General features: G+C 40.4%; 1 protein-coding gene across 1 annotated transcript in view; it reads left to right on the plus strand.

Annotated features, from left to right (window-relative positions):
• The window catches only part of LOC138751409 (protein inscuteable homolog), a 200,428-nt gene that overhangs the window by 56,326 nt on the left and 126,302 nt on the right, over window positions 1-17,800 (plus strand). Inside the window, exon 5 of the mRNA XM_069913655.1 lies at window positions 10,839-10,964. Coding sequence (XP_069769756.1) covers window positions 10,839-10,964 — 126 coding nt within the window. The remainder of the gene's footprint in view (window positions 1-10,838; window positions 10,965-17,800) is intronic.

Genomic DNA, 17,800 nt, shown 5'->3' on the forward strand with positions numbered 1-17,800 from the left:
GGATGGAAGTAGAAAGCCCTTGTAAAAATTTTGAAATGTATTGGTCATTAGCCTCGGGGATGGGAGAATCAGTGTGGAACCCCATAAATAGAAGCCCAAACATCATCTCGTACGGTGAGACTGCAAGGTCTTTACGAGGGGCTGTGCAAATTCTAATCAGGGCTAATGGTAATGATTTAATCCAGGAAAGACCAGTCTCTTCATGAAGTCGGGTGAGTTGAAGTTTCAAAGTTTGATTCATACGTTCGACTCGACCCGAACTTTGGGGATGCCTTGGGATATGTAGTTGCCAGTCTATTCCTAGCTTCTTGCAGACACCCTGGAGAACCTGAGAGGTAAAATGCGTACCTCGATCTGAATCAATGGTCTGCATCATACCGTATCGTGGAATGACACATTCAATGAGTATTCTGATGACAGTGTTGGCACGATCATTCGGGGTAGGAAAAGCTTCAACCCATCGTGTAAAATGATCGACCATGACAAGGAGAAATTTGTAAATACCGATTTTAGGAAGTTCAGTGAAGTCTATTTGTATGCGCTGGAACGGGCGAACGGCAATGTCGCGACTGCCAGACATTACGTGGCACATTGATTTCTTATTGACCCTCTGACAGATGGGACAAGATCTAGTAGCGAGTTTAGTAATATTGTATATGCCAGGGCAGTGAAGGAAACATCCAAAGGTATCAACAAGTGACTGGGTTCCCCAATGTTTTTGTTGATGTAGCTGATCTATAACTTGGCGAGTTATGGCTTTGTTAAGGACTTGCCGTCCGTCTGCTGTCCACCACAACCCGTCGGCAGTCTGGCGAAATCCCTTATCTTTCATTGAGACCTCATCTTCCCGTGAAAAGGTGGGGGTCTTTTTAATCTCTACTGGTGTGGGCAGTAGCTGGTGCATGTGAATCTTTTCTGCGAGTGCCGCCTGTTTGGCAGCTGCATCAGCTTGCCTGTTGCCTCTAGCTTCAGGACTGTTACCAGTCTGGTGTCCCTGCACATGTACTATGGCAATTTCGGACTGGAGTGTTAAAGCATCTAGGGATTGGATAATTAAGTGTTCATGGGCTAACTTCTGTCCTTTGCCAGTTATCATCCCTCGTTCTTTCCATATCTTACCGAAGGTATGGACTACACCGAAAGCGTACTTAGAGTCAGTGTAGATAGTTCCTACCTTGTTCTCTAGTTCGTGGAGTGCTCTACAGAGGGCATATAGCTCACAGGATTGTGCTGACCAATGACCAGGGAGGCGACCGGCTTCGATCACCAGTCCTTGCTTACCATCCACTACACTATATCCACTATAGCGGGTTCCTGCAATGCAATGTGAAGAGCCGTCAATAAACAATCTTTCTCCTTCATTTAAAGGGACATCAGTTAGGTCTTCCCTAATTTTGGTTTGTAAGTCGATAACCTCTAAACACACATGTTCTAAATCGTTTGAGGATTGGTCAGTAGTTGGAGAGATGAGGAAGGCTGCTGGGTTGAGAGTTTTAGTTGTAAGTAAGGTCAAATCGTTGCTATCCATTAGGATCGTTTCATATTTTAAAATTCTCGAGTCTGTGAGCCACCTTCCAGCCCGCTGTAAGAGAATATTGCGGACAGTATGAGGGGTATGAACTATCATAGGGGCGCCGAAAGTAATCTTTCGCCCTTTCTCAACTAAAATTGCAGTGGCTGCGATGGCTTGTACACATTCTGGCCAGCCGCGACAAACGGGGTCTAAAAGCTTTGACAGGAAAGCCACTGGTTGTCTATAGCCTGCCCTGTTTTGGGTGAGCACTGCTGTGGCGGCCCCAGCTTTGGTATTAGTATATAAGTCAAAAGGTTTGTTTAAGTCGGGTAGCGCTAAAACTGGGGCACGCATAAGGCAATGTTTAACGAAGTTAAAATCTTTGATCTCTTCATCCGTCCAGTCAAGAGGTTCGGTTCCTATACTGGGAAGTTTATCATAAAAGAATTTGACCAGGTTAGAATAATTTTCCATCCAGATTCTACAGAATCCCACTAACCCAAGGAATTTCCTGAGTTCCTGGGCATTTTTGGGAGGGGGAATCTGCATAATACCAGTTATTCTCTCTGGGCTAATTTTCCTGGTTCCTTGACTCACTAGATGTCCTAAGTATTTAACTTCGGATTGCACAAATTGTAGTTTGGACTCGCTGACTCTCAGACCTTTCTTCTCTAGAAAATTTAAAAGTGCAACAGTAAAATCTTTAGCTAATTCATAAGTTCTCGCTGTAATTAACAAGTCATCAACGTATTGTATGAGTTGGCAATTTTCTCTCCGAAGAGCCTCATCTAATATCTGTTCTAGGACCTGACCGAATAAATTGGGTGATTCTGTAAAGCCCTGAGGAAGAACAGTCCACTGGTATTGGTTTTTACGGCCAGTAAAGGGGTTTTCCCATTCAAAGGCGAACATGTCTCTGCTCTCTGTAGCTAATGGACAAGTCCAAAATGCATCCTTGAGATCAATGACACTAAACCATTGATTATGGGGATCAATTTTTACTCATAATGGTATAGGGGTTAGGTACAACCGGGTGACAGGCAAGAATGAATTTGTTAAGCTCCCTCAAGTCCTGTACTAGGCGGTAGGTGCCGTCTGGTTTTTGAACAGGTAAAATCGGGGTATTAAAGGGAGACATACAGGGTTTGAGTATGCCATCCTGAATCAACTGGTCAATTACGGGCTGTAAACCTTTTCGGCCAGCCATCGGAATCGGGTACTGTTTCTGTCTAACAATTTGTTGAGTATCCTTTAAAGTGACTTGTAGTGGAGGAATGTCGAGGATTCCTCTATTGCCTTTTTCTGCCCATACTCTCGGATTTATAAGTTTTCGATCCTCCTCGCTCAAAACATAGAATTGTACTCCAATGCCTGATTGTAAAGGTCGGGTACCGATAGCCAATTGGTCCTGTAAGTCTCTTCCTAGCAAGCATACTCCGGCTTGGGGAAGTAATAGAAGATCCTCGATTATGATCTTATCTCCCATTTGGATTCTGACCTCTCGCAATACCGGGACTGGAAAGTCTCGTCCTCCCACCCCTGAAACTATAACTGTCCCTTCTATTTTAACCCCCTTGGGTTGGTGTAGAATGCGAGATCGGGCGGCTCCAGAATCGACTAAAAATATCATCTTGTCACTGTGGGGTCCTATGCATAAATTAACTAATGGTTCTCCGTGCAGCCCCACGGTGTGTATTGGCTGAGAACTGTGACCCCCCTATTCGTAATCAGCTTCCATCAGGGTATAGGAGCGTGTGTCCATTGCTCGCAGTGGGCATTCCTTTTTAAAGTTTCCTTCCTTTTTACAATGGAAACAGATAAGAGGTCCTGTTTCCCAATCTCTCCCAAAGTTTCTAGTGGGCACCCGTCGTCCCTGGAATCCTCCTCTACTCCTCCACCTGCTGGGGTTCCCACTTCCCCACCCGTGGCTCCCCTCACCGCGTACAGAGGTTGACCCGTAATCCCTATCTTTTTCGTGATGCTCATCTACTATTCCTTTGACTGCTTGCATTAAAACTTTAGCTTTCCCTTTCTGTTTATCTTCCTCCCTCTGGACAAATGCTTTCTGAGCAATCTGTAGTAGCTGTGTAATTCCTTGCTCGTGTGAATTTTCTGTCTTTTGTAATTTTCTTCTGATGTCTGGGGCTGAGTTGGTAACAAAACCCGTTAGAACCAATTGTTCCCCTGCTGGAGATTCTATGTCGAGACCCCCATATTGTTGAATTGCCGTGCGCAATCTATTGAGAAATGCAGAGGGGGTCTCCTCGGGACCTTGGGGAACCTCAAAGGCTTTTTTGAAATTCTGTCCTTTGGGGACGGATTCTCTGATTCCTTTGATCAAATTAATCCTGTATTCTTCCATCAGTGTGCGGCCACCACTGGTATTTTTGTCCCAATTAGGTTTTGTGAGGGGAAATTTGGCTTCTCCAGGTGTCGCCTCGTGTCCCCCTCTAATGCCTACCTGTCGGATCATTCCCCGCTCATCTAAGGTAAACATCCATCTAAAGATGGATGTTAATTCCTCCCAAGTATACAGGTTTGGTCCCAAAAATTGGTCTAACTGTTCGGCACATCCCTGGGGATCTTCTATCAGGGAGGTCAATTCTTTCTTAAAATTACGCACTTCAATGCTGGTCAGGGGCACATTTACGAACCCAAGACCCTCTCCCACGGGAACCTCCCGCAGGGGTCGCATCCAGCTGGTTTCTGGTTTATTAGATTTGTGTTCCTGCTCCCTGGGAAATGAATCGCAGGGTTCTGCCCTTTCTTCCTGAAGGATCTCACACTGTTCTAAATTACAATGATCTCTCTCTCCTGTCAATGGAGATGGTAATCGAGCGCTTTGTGAGCGAGTCACCATACCACTCCGGTTTTCTTCTTTCTTCCCTAGTGGTGGAGAAGGAGGGGGAAGTGCAGAAGGGTCATAGGAGGGGAAGGAAAGATAGGAGCCGGCATAGGAGGAACATAAGGTGGAGGGAGGGAATGTAACACATCAGGGACAAAAGGTTCCTCCTCTCTCTTATCCCTGAGTTCTTTCTCGTTCAAAACCAGTTGGTCAATGGGTCCCTTGAGCCAGCAGGCTGCAAATTCCCTGCTCTCAACATTGTCCCTTTGGTTTTGATAGAGCCAGATGTTCAAAGCTTGACACATCCAGTCATCCTCGGATCCGAACTTTGGCCAGTACACGGAGCTCCCTTTAACCGGGCTTTTAACCCATTCAATACAACAATACCTGACCATTGTCAGTTTGTCTTTCCCACGGGTCCTTCCCGTGCCCCACTCAGATAACATCAACCCAAGCGGGCTGTACGTAGCTATCTGGTTTTCACATCCTGTACCAGGACTCTCTTCCTTGCTACTCATACTTCCCATACTGATAGGAAATTAAAATTCCTCTTACCGGGTTCTAGTAGCAATGTTCTAGCGCGCTTCCTCCCGTCGTTTGTTCTCAATGCCTCTTCTCGGATATCACTCGCTTCTTCCACTGACCAGCCACCCGTCGCCCGTGAGTCCAGCTGAATCAGCCGGGGTGCACCTACTCTCGTCGTCGGGGCACTCTGTCAGTGGAGGGAGTGTGATCCTGGACGATCCCCCATTTGTTAGAAACAGAAGTACCTTTAAAGAAATTGCTCGAGACAAATATTGAGAACAAACAACATTTATTACAACAACAATGCAAAGTTGGGTGCTTCCCCTTACCCTGGGAATACACACATACACTGGAGCTCATCCAACTTTTATACAGTCAATTTCAGTATCAGAATACCCTCCCCCTTACATTCTTCTGCCCCCTGGATGGGTTTGGCATAGGCAATCTTTCCTGCCTACGTGCAGTTTCAGTATACTTGGAGGACCAGGGGGTATCCTGTCGGTGTCTCTTCATGTTATTGTCCTTATCCACACCTTCCTGATTCTCGGGGCTACAGTCTCTTGGTATGCAGAGTTGGCTCATCCTGTCTAGGGTTGGCTAATTTAATATGTATAAATCTGTGAAAGGTTAATTAATTAGATATGTAGGACTTGGTACTTCTGTCTAGGGCTAGGAGACCCTTATCTGATCCAGGCTACCTCAACTTCCTACATTCTATTGTTCCTTACCACTCCTTATCTTAGTCTTATGGTGGCTCTTGTCACAAAGACTAGAAGATTCTTATGTTAATCGTGCTGACTCTGCTTTCCTGCATCCTAATTCCCAAGCTCATCCTGCTTGTACTGGTTACAGCCATTAACTGATGAATGAATTTTAGTTTCCTTCATGTTCATAATTTTAGATCAGTTTTCCCATCTCTCACACACCCTTCATACCTTACATTGGTCTGCACTGGAAAACATTCTCCAAATCTGCACACTAACTTGTGCAGTTCTTTCAGTGAGGTATTTGAACACGACGCTAATAAAGGAGTGGTGATTGAATCTCTGTCAAGTTTTAGGGATTTCTGCACAGAGACCACTTTCTCATGGGTCCTTGTTATTTATTTTGTTGGTCTGTGGTTATCTTGTCAATTGAGGGTGGCAGCAAAAAAGGCCTGGTGTTTAGTCAAATGATGTAAACAGCAATGTTCTTTCTTTGCCTGATGACACCAACCCTGTTTCAAATGAGGTGCATACTTTGATGACTGGGCAACTAATAGCTTTTGTAGTGCTAAAGAACTCTCATTTAGAGGGAGAGATTGCATGATATTCACCGTGTAACAGCTCCAAGAAAAATGCCAGCGCTTCACCAGCAACTGCATATAGTTCTTCTCAACATTACCAAAATTTTCTCAATTAATGTGGATTTCATTCTTTAATTTGGAAGCCCATCAAAATTTGTCTCGATAGTAGAAGTGCTCCAGGATGGTATTAATAAATGGCTCTACAGTATAGTAGAATCGCTTTCATTGAAGTCCAGTGACTACAATTTTTTTTTTGTTTGTCTGTTTGCATTGAGGTAAACATTAGCTCCTTTCACACTTGAAAGTGGTCCCAGGAATTAATGGCCAATTTGCCTAAAAAGTGTCTAGTGTGGAAGGAAAATCATCTCAATTCTGGTGTGGGATGACGTCGTCTCATGCTGGGGGTAGACTGCCTCTACCCCTCGTACAATCCCTGGTGTCTGCAGAAGTCGACGTTGCAATCAATCAAGTGTAGAATGGGGAATTGACCCGTTTTTGCACAAGTGCAGGAACATGAGTGAAGAAAAGATTAAAATGAAGGTATAAACTTTGCCATAGGAAAGTTGCAGTGGGAGAGAGAGGAAGAGGAAATAAATAGAAATAAATAGCAAAAGTGGACAATTTTTAAACTGTGGGAGAAAGGGCTGTATGTATGTCTGCATGGGGTTTCTCTGCTGCAGAGCATTCTTGAAAGTCAAGTCTGCCATCACTTTTCCCACACAGTCTTTAGAAATTGTGTGCTATACCGCTACCAACTTTCCCAAGCTGCTTAAAAATTGTCCACTATTGCTAGCACTTTCCCATTGTCCCTTATAAAGGTTTATATAGGTCAGCACAACAACAACAATGGGCTGAAGGCTCATAGTGTGTTGTACATAAAGCTTAATTATGTTATAATTAGGCATGATTAATTTTGTTCAAGTTTAAGATCACAATATATTGATCAGGATTTAGGGCAGGTCCATCATCGCTCGATGCATCATGATATCACCAGTAGAACAGTTCTAACACAGGGGATGGCTCCTTGCAAGTGTGAATGAGTTCCCAGTTAAGAGTGGTCAAGGGTGAACAGCAAAAATGCCATTCCTATCCCGGGAGACAGAATGGCTGATTTAGTGGGACGCAAGTGTAAAAGTGGCTATTGAATTTCACCATTCCTTTCATTTTACTAGCACTGTCTTTGTAAGGTTGAAGGAAAGTGTGGGAACTAGAAGATAAAGACTTCATATCTGGTGCCAATCTATGATCTGTTGGACAGCAGTGATCTTTGAGGTTACAAAAGTACTGGTGGGAGGAAAAAAACCCAGCCAAAACAGTCTCTTCAAAAATTCCAAATTAATTGGAAAGTTAAGGCAACCAATGTCAATGTCCAACTATCACCACAGTAATTAGACCCTCATTATGTTCAGCAATATGGGCAGGTTTCAACCCCTGACTCCTGAAAAAAGTCCAATCACAACGATGGGAAGAGTTTATCAGGTGGACAGAGGAAAAGATTTAAGGATGAGCTCAAAGCATCTTTGGAGAAAATGCAACATCCCTACTGAATGGCCATCGAGGTTATCAGACACTGAAAAATGTTTGGATCCATGAATGCACTTCTGAAGTTTACACTTGGGCAACCTTTTTAAAAGATAAAGAAATTGGTGGTGCTTGACACAGTAGATAGTCATTGTTTTTCCTCGCTCAAATGTCTTGAAACCAGGGATAACAATCTAGAAAATAAGGTTCAGGAATTCTGACAGAAGAATGCACTTATCCATCCAGATGATTGAGACTCCTTAGAACTCTGTATGCAAGTGACAGTTATTGGACATATTTAAGGAAGATATTGATTTTTAGATATTAAGGGAAACACGTCATGTAGTGTTGGTGAAGAAAAGTTGCAGAGGTAAAATATTAGCCACAATTGTGGGGTGGTGTCATGGGGCTGAGTGGTTCATTTCTTTTACTTCTGATGTTATTATTGATCTTTGTAATTATTCTGTGAAATTTGTCATGAGGGTAAAGATGGTTTTAATGAAAAGCTTTAATTATTTTAAGAAATTAAAGTAGTAATGCACATTATAATCTTGAAATGGACCATTTTTCAAACTGATTTTAATGTTCAAACACATACTTCTGGGGGAAAAAGTATAAAATGATTTTTTTTTTAATTTCAAGGATTCACCCTCAGTGTCAGTATATTTATTAACTGCTCTTTCTTTGAGGGAAATAAAGTATAAATTCTGATTCTTATTGGAATTTGTTAAAGCATTTACTGTATAGTTGACCTTGCTATTGAAATATATCATGCACATTGGTAATTTCTCAGAAATCTCTACTTTTGAAAGATTTAACATCTTCAGCTAAAAACTTAACATTTGCAACCTCGTATTCATAAATTATTGAATGGAAGATTTTTGTTTTGTGGTACAGTAGCACCCATCTGTATGACCAAATATTTTAAGCCATAAAATTGCTCAGATACCTTCAGCATTCATGTTGGATTGAATCTCTCTGTTAAAATGTATATTATACTATAAATTCTCGAGGCACAATTGGACTGCATTGAAGATTTATTTGTGACACATCCAATTATTGAATTGATCAGCAATGCCATGTTCTTACTAAGCTCTGTCAAGTATAAGAATTAAGAAATATTTAGTTCCCAAAATATATATAGTAAACCCTTTTCCCCTTGAAAATGTTACTTCGTAGCTTTGCACATGTTCATCAAATATTTTTTTAATACAAGATAGATGAACTCTTTGACATTTAGCATTTAAAAAAAACTTATTTAAGCATTTATTCTGCTTTCTTTTTCTTTGTTACCATAATTCACAGATTTGGTTCTTGTCGAACATTATTTCCACATCCGTAGGATATCTTGTATTTTGCAGACTTAAATGTCCGATATACAGATGCTTAAAGAAAATAAAAATGAGCAGTTAGATTATGTGGAAGAAAGACATTTATTATCCTGTTAACAACTCATTAATAAGTTACCTTGATTTATTGCCATGTTCTTTCTTGGCAAGGTAATTAAGAGTGACTTAGACAATAACATGGGACTCATTTAATTCATCACACGGGTTGTAATCATTTTCATTAAAATAGATAATCAGAACATTTCTATTAATTAGAATAGTATATCAAAGTATGTTTTTGAAGTTCTTAACTGTAAATTTAAATTATTTCAACACTCATGAATATTAATTTTCATGGAACTATTTGTTCGTGGTCACCTGCCGTGTCTTTTTGCCTCCATTTTCTCTCTTTTTCTCTCTCTTTCACTATTTCTCCCCCACCCACCCACAATGGTTTCAGATAGACTCCTCGAGTAAAATTTAACAATTAGAGAAACACATTTCTAAAATTTGGTGGTTGAAATCAACCTGAGAAAGGGCGTATCAGTTGAAGAATTTGGGAGGTATGAACTCATGGGCTGAAATGATCTTTTACCATGGTGTCTGTCTCAATTTAATTCTTCAGCCTTCCTGCATTGCGGTTGATTATTCTGATTCCTCTTCCAAATGGATTACAGAGAAATGTGAGGGTTTGCATTTTTGGGAAGCCTAGCATAGGTAGGACCTACACAGTGAATAGGAGGGATCTGGAGAGTGTTGTAGAGCAGAGGGATTGAGGAGTATAGGTACTTTGAAAGTGGGGTCATAGGTAGATAGGGTGGCCTTCATCAGTCAAAGCGTTGAGCTTGCAAGTTGAGAGGTCATGTTGCAGTTGTTTAAAGTATTTGTGAGGCCCCATTTGGAGTACTGTGTTCAGTTTTATTTACTGTGATACAGGAGATATATTGTCAAGCTGGAGAAGACTTATGAGGATGTTCCCTTGACTTGTGGGCCTGAACTATAGGGAGAGGTTGAGGAGTCTAGGGCTTTATTCCTTGGAGTGTAAAAGGATGAAGAATAATGTTATAGAGGTGTGCAAAGTCATAAGAGGAATCACGGGTGAATGCACAGAATCTTTTGCCCAGAGTAGGGAATCAGTAATGAGAGGAGAGTGGTTTAAGTTGAGGAGTGATTCAATAGGAACCTGAGGGCAACTGCCCAACACAGAGTGTGGTGAATTTGTATGGAACAGGATGATGAAGTGGGTGGTTGAGGCGGGTACTATTATAAAACTTACAAAAATTTGGATGGATACATGGATCGGTTAAGAGGAATATGGGCCAAATGCTGGCAGGTTGGTCTAGTGTGGATGGGAAAGTTTGGTCAGCATTGACACATTGGGTCAAGGGGTCTGTTGTCATGCTCTATGATCGATAACAAGATGCAGTGTCTGGATTTTCACCAGGAAGCATTCATTCTTCATCAACAACTGCCTGAAGAAGAAAGCAATGAGTTACTTCTGGAATATTGTGGAAGTGAAAATGTTCTGACGGGTTGGAAAAATTTGTAACAGAACTGATTTTAGTGTGTGAACTATGATAAGGAAATAACTAATCATGCAATGCAGTATGGAAAAGAATGCTTAATTTTTGTGAAACAGGCCTCGGAGTAATTTAATATGTTTGATTCATGGCCCTAAGTACAAGAGAATATTATTTATAGATGCTATTGATGCTTCACCCTGTTTAACAATAACAAAATTGATTGCAATTTGTATTAACTCAACAAACAACAATTTTTGTATGTATTTTGAAATGTTTGAATTATTTTTCTCTCTTTCAGGAAGGTGGGGTGGCAGTACTTCTCAAATTATGCAGACAAGATGCTCCTTGTTATTTGCATGTTTATGCGCTCCGAGCATTGGCTTCAATATGTGCTGTGGAAGAAGGCATCAACGAACTGGAAAAGGTATGGATGTCTCATAAATACAAGCAACAAAACAAATGTTCTGCACAGTGAGCATCTTGGTTCTCAACATGAATCAAAATTGCTGTAATTAAGTGAATTCAATTCTGCACACATCAGGAATTGGCTTGTTCTATTGTGAAAACTATTTCAGTCCTGATTTCAAGAATATTCACGGTATTTGGAACTTTTGATCGTGACAAATGACCATCAGCAATAGATAGGTAATTAATTCCAAATGGTGAAGGTAACAGAGGAAAAGCATTTTGTAAAATATTTATACCATCTATCTATAATTTATTTCCATTCTGGCCAGGGTGGATTTTCCTTTTATCGAGATATACTGAAAACATGAGGAAAGGATAAAATATGCCTGTAATACCTGATGAAATACAATTTTGAAGCCTACCTGCAAGCTAACCAATTGCTACACTTTCTATCTAGCACACTGACGTGTCTTAGTCAACATAAATGTCATATTCTCTCTCCTTTTTCCTCCCCCCTTAATATGAGAAGTCTTTCCATTCCCTAAGCTTGCTGTTTTGCTTTACGAGGAAGCAATATAACAATTCTAGAATTTTTAGTGATTTTTGCATTGCTATATATCCTGAACAATGCAGATTGGCGGGTGTGATTTCACCTCTCTTTAATTTGCATTGCTGTTTCAGTCAAGTTAGTTGATGTGGTATTGATGCTGAGTGACTACATGAGCCATTGAATGGCTTCATGCAGCTTCAGGTGGGAGATTTGAAGAAAACGGTGGTCTAAGATCACCAATTACTTCAGCCATTCTCAACATGGGGGGGGGGGCACAACATTTTTGAGTTAAATCCTTGTTTTCTTTTCACCACGTAACATGGATATTTTTGTTTTTAATGGTCGGTAGGGTGAAATATAGAAGAAACCAAAATTTACCTGTGCAAGGAAGGGGGAATGGCTGAATTACTTACTTTCTATCTCCTTAAGCACATGCTTTTCTCATCCTCTATTTCCTTCACCTTTCACTTCAGTTTCAACTGAAACTCTTCTCACTCCTCTGCTCAGTCAATTTGATGGCCTTTATTTCTTCAGATCAGGTAATCTACATTTAGTTGACAGAATCCTAAATTTGGAGACAAATGCAGTTTCATGCTTGTAGTCTCGCAACAGTGGTAAAGGATGTGGAAAATAGTTCAGTGGATATCTATGTATAATGTGTCTTTCGTAGTTTATTTGAAAAGAATGTCTAAACCTTGAATCTCAGTTGTTTTGTTTATTTTCATTGGTTTGTTAAGAGGAAGAAATATAAATTAATAAACTAGAACAACAAGTAATCATAGCTGGTAACTTTTCAGACAGGTTTAGACTGTGAACCTCCCCAAAAATCGGGGGAAAAAAGTAATGTTAAAATATCCACTGAAAATCTTTACATGTAGCTGAGAACATCTGAGGGAAAAATGTAATACAGGTAATACCTTTTATCTGGGATCGTCAGGATTGAACACCTGCTGTTGTTTGGAATCTTCCGGATTTCAGAATCATTTTAAAATGGCGGTCCCTTTAAGCAAATGCGATGTTGCAAAATCGCACAACTTCAAAATAAAATGGGTTCAGACATCCCAAACAGTGCAAATGCAATAAATGCAATTAAATAGTTTTCATGGTTTAAAAAGCTACTGACATTGCTTTCAGTAAATTTATGATCAATGCATTTCTATAAAGTTATCCCATGTGTTAATTTAATGAGTTAGTTCTTCCAGTGAATGGTGAGTGGCTTGAGTTGTCAGTTGTTTGTCCTTGGTGTTTTATCCAAAGGGTTCATGGGTGCTGTCATCTCTGAGCAAGTTAGACCTTAGCTCATCAAGGATTAGTGTAATACCCTTTGCCACAGGGTCACCAACAATTACATTTTTTTAACTGAGATATTAATTCAAGTCAATTTCTTGTAGAATTGTCTCCTTCATTCTCAGAGGGAGCCAAGCAGTTTTCAAATTAGTTTAAAATGCCGGTTAAATGTATTTTCCGGTTGCTTGAGATCGCATGTTGCATGATTGGTGAACTGATAGTGAGGTGCACCAATTTTAAACATCTGTATTTTTTTCCTATTTCTTTTTGCCTTTTTTTCAGGTGGCTTGAATTCCTGATATCGGGTATTTTCCTGAATTTATTTGCCATAGTAGCTTTGCTTTTTTTAACATTGACCTGCTTCCTTCCACTGTGAATTCTTTTGCCCTTCCTGTCTTTATGATCAAAATTTGATAATTCAGCCAAATAAGCTTGTAGTTCTTTATTTACTTCAATTCTTTTCCATAACACTTGAATCTATTCCACAATTCTACATCATGTTTATTTTTAGATGATCTTTTTGTGTTATTCACTCCTGTGAGGATTCATTGATCGAACCTGTTCCCATCAATTTTACATCTGCTGATTCAGCCTTGTTCCTGAGCCATTTATTTCCAGGTTAGTGAGCTGTGCATCAGCCAGTTTACATCATGATAGATGGTGGAAAACAAAAATGCTCATGCAAAAGGAAGCCTGAAAATAAGGAAATGTGGAAAACAGTAAAACTGATTACTAGAATTCAGAGTTCTCTTTTGGCTGAATTTGTATCAGAGATTAATTTTCTGAAAAAAGTGATGATGTGCAGAACCTGCAGGCAATATGAATAGGGAAGTCAGGGTTCACTCCATCTAAGTGAATCGGAGGTTAGCTATTGTCAGTGTTTTGTAATGTACTTAGTATCATGGCCTTCATCTATCAGTGATTACTCCTAAAATTGCTTGCTAATTTCCTTCGCTTGAATTAGCATATTTAGTATGTAGTATCTGGACGAGGATTCAAGCACTGAAGAGTTGTGATTGGTCTTATTGGAACATATTTTACAACTTTGTGTCATTTCCAAAGGGGTTTGCAGTTAATGAAGTACTTTTGAAGTGTCAGTGCTGTTGGAATGAAACTTTATATGGAGTATTTCACAGTACATTTGAATCTGCATTGGAATTTTAAAAAAATCCAATAGACTGGAGTCATGTAGTGAATAAATTTTGGAACCTATTTTCTCCGGACGATTTGAAAATGCTTATTTATACTTGAAAATTTGTTCATGTAATGGCAGTATTTATCCCTGTTTTTTTTTTCAAATCAAACTTCTAGAAAGTAATGCCATTTTCCTTCTGTCCTTTGAAATTCCAATGATGCACACTTTAAGGTTGCAAAACTATGAATGGAATCATGATTCTTCATTTATCAGACATTATATGTATCTTGCTACATATCAAATTTCTTCTGCCAAAGATTTTTGCTTTGACCAACATATTATTTATTTCATGTGAGACTTTGCTACAAATTATTGGTACAATATAATTATAATTAAGTGGTGTCAGGTCACTTGTCTGAGTGCTACTGGTACCATATAATTCAATACTACCTATCACATGGTCAACGACTAAACTGTCTCCCCCACCAGGCTTGCCTGGTGCGGATGGTGGCTAGACATCCTGAAGGGTGAAAAACAAGACCTGTCAAAGGGCGGACAAACCTTCTCGTAGGGTCAACGGGCATCTGGAAAACATGTGCCGTGAAGTGCGGAAAAGCTACTTGAATCGAAGTTTGGTCTGGCCATTCACTGCAACAGCCATCTTAGACCTCACTATACCGCTGGATTCAGGAGGGGCTATCAAGAGGGTGGATCTGGACCTGTGCAACCCCCTATTCACCTAAAGTCTATTCACACACATGCTGCTCCTTTCTGAGGAGTGGGGTTTAAACCCTTACAAATTGACTGAAAGGAAGCATCATCATCCTTTGGGATGGATAGCCAGAAGAATTAAGTAAACTGTGGTTAACTGCTTCAAATTATAGGCGAAAAATCAACAATCTTTTTTCTTTATTCTTTACCTGTGATTGGTCAATTCAGTGTTGCAGGTTCTGGCAAGCCTGTTGATGGATGCTTCACATTGATGCCTTGAACAATGTCATTTATAAGTATTACAATTTAGCATGATGGGTAAATCGCAGAGGGCAAGATATCAAAGACTAATTTATTGATGGAATACTCTCAGATTTTAGATTTACTGTTGGAGGACAATCATAACATCACATACAACCCTGAGATTATATTTTCCTGCAGACGCAGCAGAATTACCACTAATAGGTAGTGCAAAAAAAACTGTACACAGCATAGTCATGTAAACAACCAAATAACTGTAAACAGATAACAAATGTAAGCAAACTATGCAATGCAGAGAGAACAAAAAGAAAATCAATAACATGCACAAGTACGAGTCCTTAAAAAAGTCTCTGATTAAGTTTGTTGTTGAGGAGTCTGATGGTCGATGGGTAGCAGCTGTTCCTGAGCCAGGTGGTATAAGTCTTATGCCACCTATACCTTTCCTGATGGCAGCAGCGAGAGCAGATAGTGTGCTGGGTGGTGAGGGTCATTGATGATTGCTGCGGCTCTCCAACGGTAGCATTCCCTGTCAATGTACTCAATAGTGGGAAGGGTTTTCCCTGTGATGCCCTGGGCTGTGTCTACCTTTTGGAGGGCTTTATGCTCGGGGAATTGGTGTTCCCATACCAGACTGTGATGCAGCCAGTCAGCACTTTTTTTTTTGCCAGGGTTTCTGGTGTCATACCGAACCTCCGCAAAACTCCTGAGGAAGTAGAGGCGCTGACATGCTTTCTTCATGATGCCATTGTTGAGTTGGGTCCAGGAAAGATCCTCTGAGATAGTGACTCCAAAGAACTTAAAATTGCTCACCCTCTCCACCTCTGATCCCACAATGATCACTGGATTGTACACCTCTGCGTTTCCTTTTCTGAAGTCAACAATCAGTTCCTTAGTTTTCATGATATTAAGTGCAAGGTTGTGGTGCATCATTCAGCCAAGTTTTCAATCTCCATCCTGTATGCTGTCATCTTTACTTGTTAGATCTCAGAACAATTTGCCGTGAGAACCAGTGAGAATGAGGAACAAAGTACAGTAAAACCATTGGTATCTGACACCTATGTGGATTAGTCGATGCCAGATAAGTGAATATTCTGGTTACTTGAGTTTGTGTGTTGCATGGTTTGGTGAACTAATGGCTTTATTTTTTACCTACTTATTTCCCTCAATTATTTTGCCAGTTTCTTGAGGCTGCTGGTTGCATGAATTCCATATAACAAAAATTTTACTGTGGTACTTAGATTTAACATCAGAAAACTTGGTGTGCAAACTGCAAGAAACTGATGATCTACATCACACAGTTTTGAAAGAAATAGTTTTAGAGATAATGGATATCCTGGTTAACTTTGTGAAAAGTTATGCAGAATCCAAAATTTTTCCAACGGATTGTAGGGTATTAAACATGACCCCACTCTTAGGAAAAGAAGTAGAAAGCAAACAGAGAGTTGGCTTTATCAGGCCCACCGAGCTCTACCTTGCCGAGGATATATGTCCGCTTCCCCCTCAAATAGGACCCCAATATCAGGCCACTGCCTCCCACACCATCAATGACCTCATCACTTCCGCTAATCTCCTTTCACAGCCTTCAACCTCATTGTTTCCTAAACCCGCATTGTCTGATTCTACCTCCTACCCAAGATCGACAAACCCTACTGCCCCAGTAGACACCTTGCCTCTGCATGCTCCCGCCCCATCATACCTCAACTCTATTTTGTCTCCCTTGATCTATTTCCTTCACATCTTCATGCTCTCAATCACTTTGACAACTTCCAGTTCCCTGGGCTGGACCACCTCTTAGTGATTCTCAACCTTTATTTTTCCCACTCACATACTACTTAAGTAATCCCTATGCCATAGATGCTCTGTGATTAGCATCTCCCATAATGAAGGCTTTAGGGTTCTCTACTTCTGCCTGTCAGAATGGACTCACCCTCAATAACTTCTCCTTTGGCCCATCCCACTTTCTCCAAATTTAGTCATGGGTGCTCGAATGGGTCCCAGCTATGTCTGTCTTTGTATTGGATAGTGGAGCAATCTCTGCTGCAAGCCTACACAGGCAAGAGACCTCAACTCTTACTCTGTTATATTGGTGGCTACATTGCACTTCACCCATGATGAGTTTGACACATTTAGAGTAGCAGTTAGTGCAATGATGTGACAGCACCACTGACCCGGATTCAATTCGGGCGCTGTCTGTAATGAGTTTGTACGCTCTTCCCCAGACCTATGTGGGTATTCTCTGGGTGCTCCAGGTTCCTCCCACCCTCTAAAACCTACAGGGGTTTCTAGGTTAATCAGCCAGCATTTTTTTCATGGACCAGAAGTGACTTCCACCATATTGTATTGAAATTAAAGTAAAACCTTATCAACAAATTTACTTGGGTCCACTTCTGGTCGTGCTCTCCCCTTTCCTGATCCCTCTTACGATTTTTGGAGACAAACTTTCTATTTACATCTTCTACAAACCTATAGTTTCCCATGGTCAGCTCCAACTCTTCTCACCTTATCTCCTGTAAGGAGGGAGGGGAAAGAAGAATGTGGAGCCTGGTGTATTCAACCACTTTGATTAATAGACTGTTAATGGAGTTTTAACAAGGCTGAAGCATTTATTAGATTGTAAATGTCAAATGCTGCAGTTTCATTGTTATAATCAGACTACATAAATTTTATCTTTTCAAGATATTTGTGAACAGGGATTACTTTTTGTTATATAGCATGACCACAAATCACCGGACAATGACGATTTTTCTTCCTGAACATCTTTGGATGTGTTTATGGATTTTGGGCTTCTGATCATGAAAATCACCTTAAAATTTTATGTTTGTGTATATTTTTTTTACATATAACCTATTTTTGCGATTTCCTGTGATACTTTAAGTCTACTTCAGGCATACAAAACTATGAAATACAA

This window comes from Narcine bancroftii, chromosome 1, assembly GCF_036971445.1.
Source record: "Narcine bancroftii isolate sNarBan1 chromosome 1, sNarBan1.hap1, whole genome shotgun sequence".
Classification (NCBI taxonomy): Eukaryota; Metazoa; Chordata; class Chondrichthyes; order Torpediniformes; family Narcinidae; genus Narcine; species Narcine bancroftii.